The 3484-nt window shown below is 39.1% G+C and overlaps 1 protein-coding gene across 5 annotated transcripts in view; it reads left to right on the top strand.

The window, feature by feature from the left end:
• Positions 1-3484, top strand: part of EIF2B3 (eukaryotic translation initiation factor 2B subunit gamma) — a 147063-nt gene that overhangs the window by 128187 nt on the left and 15392 nt on the right. For all 5 annotated transcript variants that reach the window (XM_045292130.1, XM_045292128.1, XM_045292129.1 and 2 more), the window contains one exon: positions 2447-2550. In XM_045292130.1, coding sequence (XP_045148065.1) covers positions 2447-2550 — 104 coding nt within the window. The remainder of the gene's footprint in view (positions 1-2446; positions 2551-3484) is intronic.

Here is a 3484-nt window from a genome sequence, read left to right on the forward strand (position 1 = left end):
ATATATTTACATTTCTACATGCCTGTATTTAGACCTCTCTAAATGTCCTTTGCCTCCTAGTTCTTGCTTCTTGTCCCACTGTTATGTTCAACCTTCATTCAGCTTTCAGTAATTCTTCTTGACTAGACTACCTTTGATCAAGCCCCACCAGGCATCCTATACCCTTCTTGCGATCAATTTTAGATCACTTGTTGTTCCCTTGTCCCTGGGTTGGTTGACAACCCCCATCTTTCCCTCCCCCCCCCACTCCGGCAAGTTTTTTTTGTATGCAATAATTAATACACATTTTGTGACATTGCTTGCAATCCCACAATGTAACAATACTCTCAACCACTTTCTCCCTCAGTTTATCATTTCCATTTGTCCTTGCTTATTCCTTCCTGCCTTCTAAACTATATTTATGGGTTTTTTTCTCTCTGTGGTTAATTCTTTTAAGGATAGCCACCTCTGTGGTATTATTCACCAAGCAGGCCTGTCACTTGTTTGGCTAAAAGTTGGGCCATGGTATGAGTTCAGTTCCTGGCCTGTAAAATCGTCTTGAAGGTTCCACCAGTCTCCTTTAGACCAGTAAGCCTGTATTTTTTATGAATTGAGTTTCATTCATATTTTTCTCCCACTCTCAGGCCTCCAATCTTGATCCCTTTCAGAGCTGTTGGCAGTAGTAGCTAGGCATCAACTAATTCTGGTCTCAGGGTCATGGAGACTGGAGTTGATATCTTAGATTAATGTCATTAGTCTTGGATTGTTTCCTTGCACCTTTGGTTTTCTTCACACGTATTTGCTCTCAGAGAGAGCCTTAAGTGGCCACTCACAAGCTTTTTAAAAAAAATTTTAAACCAGCTCTTTAGACCCTAGTCACAACTCACTAAAGTAGGATATGGAGCATTGTGTTTCTGGACTACGTTGTGTCAGCTGACCTTGATGTCTCCCCAAACTATCATCCTGAGTTCCCCCAGACACACATTTCCTCAAGGAATGGCTAAGAAGTTTTCATACCTTTACCAATGATTGCAGAGACATGTTTAAACACATTTTGTTTGGAATAAACTTATGCATATATGAACTGGAGCCTTGATGGCAGTATTTTCTGATTTAACCTCATATTTAATATATAAAGTATGCGGTATAGAGTAAGTGCACAATAAATGCTAGCAATGATTTTCAAAACAGCATTTACTTCCACCCACCATACTTCAAGAGCCAGGAAGATGCTGTTTATGCTCATTCAAATACTAAGAGACATTGATCCTGTTCTTAAGAAGGTAACTTCAGGTTCTGTGGTAGTCTTTTGCCCCAACAATTTTATTGGCATATAATTCACATAGCATACAATTCAATTGCTCAGTCTGCAGTAGTATTTTGTAGAATGGAGCTGGTTTTTTGTTTGTTTGTTTTTTAATCATTTTATTGGGGACTCATACAATTCTTAACATAATCCATACATATATCCATGTGTCAAGCACATTTGTACATTTGTTGCCATCATCATTCTCAAAACATTTGCTTTCTACTTGAGCCCTTGGTATCAGCTCCTCATTTTTCTCCTCCCTCCCCGCCCACCCCTCCCTCATGAACCCTTGATCATTTACAAATTATTATTATTTTGTCATATCTTATACTGTCCCACATCTCCTTTCACCCACTTTTCTGTTGTCTGATCCCCAGGGCGTGGGTTATATGTAGATCCTTTTAATCAGTTCCCCCTTTCTACCGTACCTTCTCCCCACCCTCCTGGTATGGATACTCTCACCACTGGTCCTGGATTCCCTGTGTTTCCGGAGCTGGGGTGGGTTTTTTTTAATGTCTTTTTTTTTTTTTCTCCCTAAATGAGTATGGTTTTGATTAACCAGTCTTTGGTAAAAATGGTGGAGCTCCTGATTCCATAGTTAACTCCTAGGAAGATTCATAGGATGTGAGGCTAAAATGAAATGTGATATATATTCTCAGATGAGAGGCAGGAAACCCCATCTTGCCCAGACCAAAGGAAGACATGTTGGTTGGAATTTGGTCTGAGCTAAGGAGCCTTGGTGGCACACTGGGTTAAGTGTTCAGCTACTAAATGAAAGGCGAGTGGTTGAATGATTCAAGCTAACCAGGCACAATGCAAGGAAAGGATGAGACTCTGCTTCTGTAGAGATTTATAGCCTTGGAAAACATATGGAGCAGTTATCTTAGGTTCCATAGGCTTGCTAAGAGTGGGACTCACTCTGTCTGCTGATTTCAGGCCTTGGGGAAAAGATCATTATGAATGTATTCCAATTCTGGACATATCTAAATCTGGGTCTTTCTTGGTCTACCTGAGCTATTTTGTCTTCTAATGATAACTTAAAACTGTAGACTTCAATTGAACTGACCAGTTATTCCTGGCCTTGGAGGGAGCCAGAATCCCTAGTGAGGCAGGTGAGGAGAGCGCTGGACATTCCCTAACTTGGTTACTGTGTTACAGAAGCAGAATCGAGGGCAGTGTCATCTGCAACAATGCTGTGATCGAGAAGGGAGCTGACATCAGCGACTGCCTAATTGGAAGTGGCCAGAGAATTGAAGCCAAAGGTAAACCAAAGCCAAAATTATAATCACAAGTGCCATTATTGTACCTATCATACTCACACAGATAATACTCAGTTCTGGTGAGAATACGCGGAATATGGGGTACTAGTTCATGGAACACTGTAGGTAAGACATAAATACAGCCATCTTTGGAGGATGACTGACACACATTATCAAATCTTTTAAATTTTGAATAAGCAGTTAAATTTCCAAGAATTTTTGTTACAGATAATCTCATACATATATTCAGTTCAGCTATTAAAAAATACAAAAATATCTAATGTCCTAGATTGGTACCAATATTTTACATACTCTTTCATACCCTTGAGCATAAAAGAGACATCTAGTCATCCAGCAAAAGAACTGGAACTAGCTCTGGAGTACCTCTTGTGGCGTAGCATTTAAGAGAAGTAGTTCCATAGACTCCTGGCCTAGGAGAAGTTTAGCAAAGTTTAAAGGCCAGAGCCATAAGAGGTGATGCTGTAAGCTTGCTCTGCCCTGTATTCTGCAGGACTGTATAGTATTTGAGAGTCATCCAACGAAAAGGATTTCTCTGGTAGGCAGAGCAATTTGAACTGCCCATAATTAAACTAAATATTTTTAACCAAAAAGTACACAAAGTTCAAGATCAATAAGAATGGCTGCATTTCTAAAGAAAATATTTTGGAAATGATGAAGGCAACGTATGTACAAATGTGCAAAAAAACCCAAATGTGCTTGATACGATTGATGTCTGGTTTGTTATAAGAGCTGTAAGAGCCCCTAGTAAAATGATTTATTGAAAAAAGAAGAGCGCACATTAAAAAGAATGGTTGCATTTCAAGGGACTTAGAATTCTTTTTATTTTATTATATATATATATATATTTTAGAATTCTTTTTAAAAAGTTCTTTTTACACTCTGTGCTGTTCTCTCTCTCTCTCTCTCTCTCTCTCTC

This window comes from Echinops telfairi, unplaced genomic scaffold (genome assembly GCF_000313985.2).
Source record: "Echinops telfairi isolate 266 unplaced genomic scaffold, ASM31398v2 ScPeMD7_443;HRSCAF=831, whole genome shotgun sequence".
In the NCBI taxonomy this organism is placed as follows: Eukaryota; Metazoa; Chordata; class Mammalia; order Afrosoricida; family Tenrecidae; genus Echinops; species Echinops telfairi.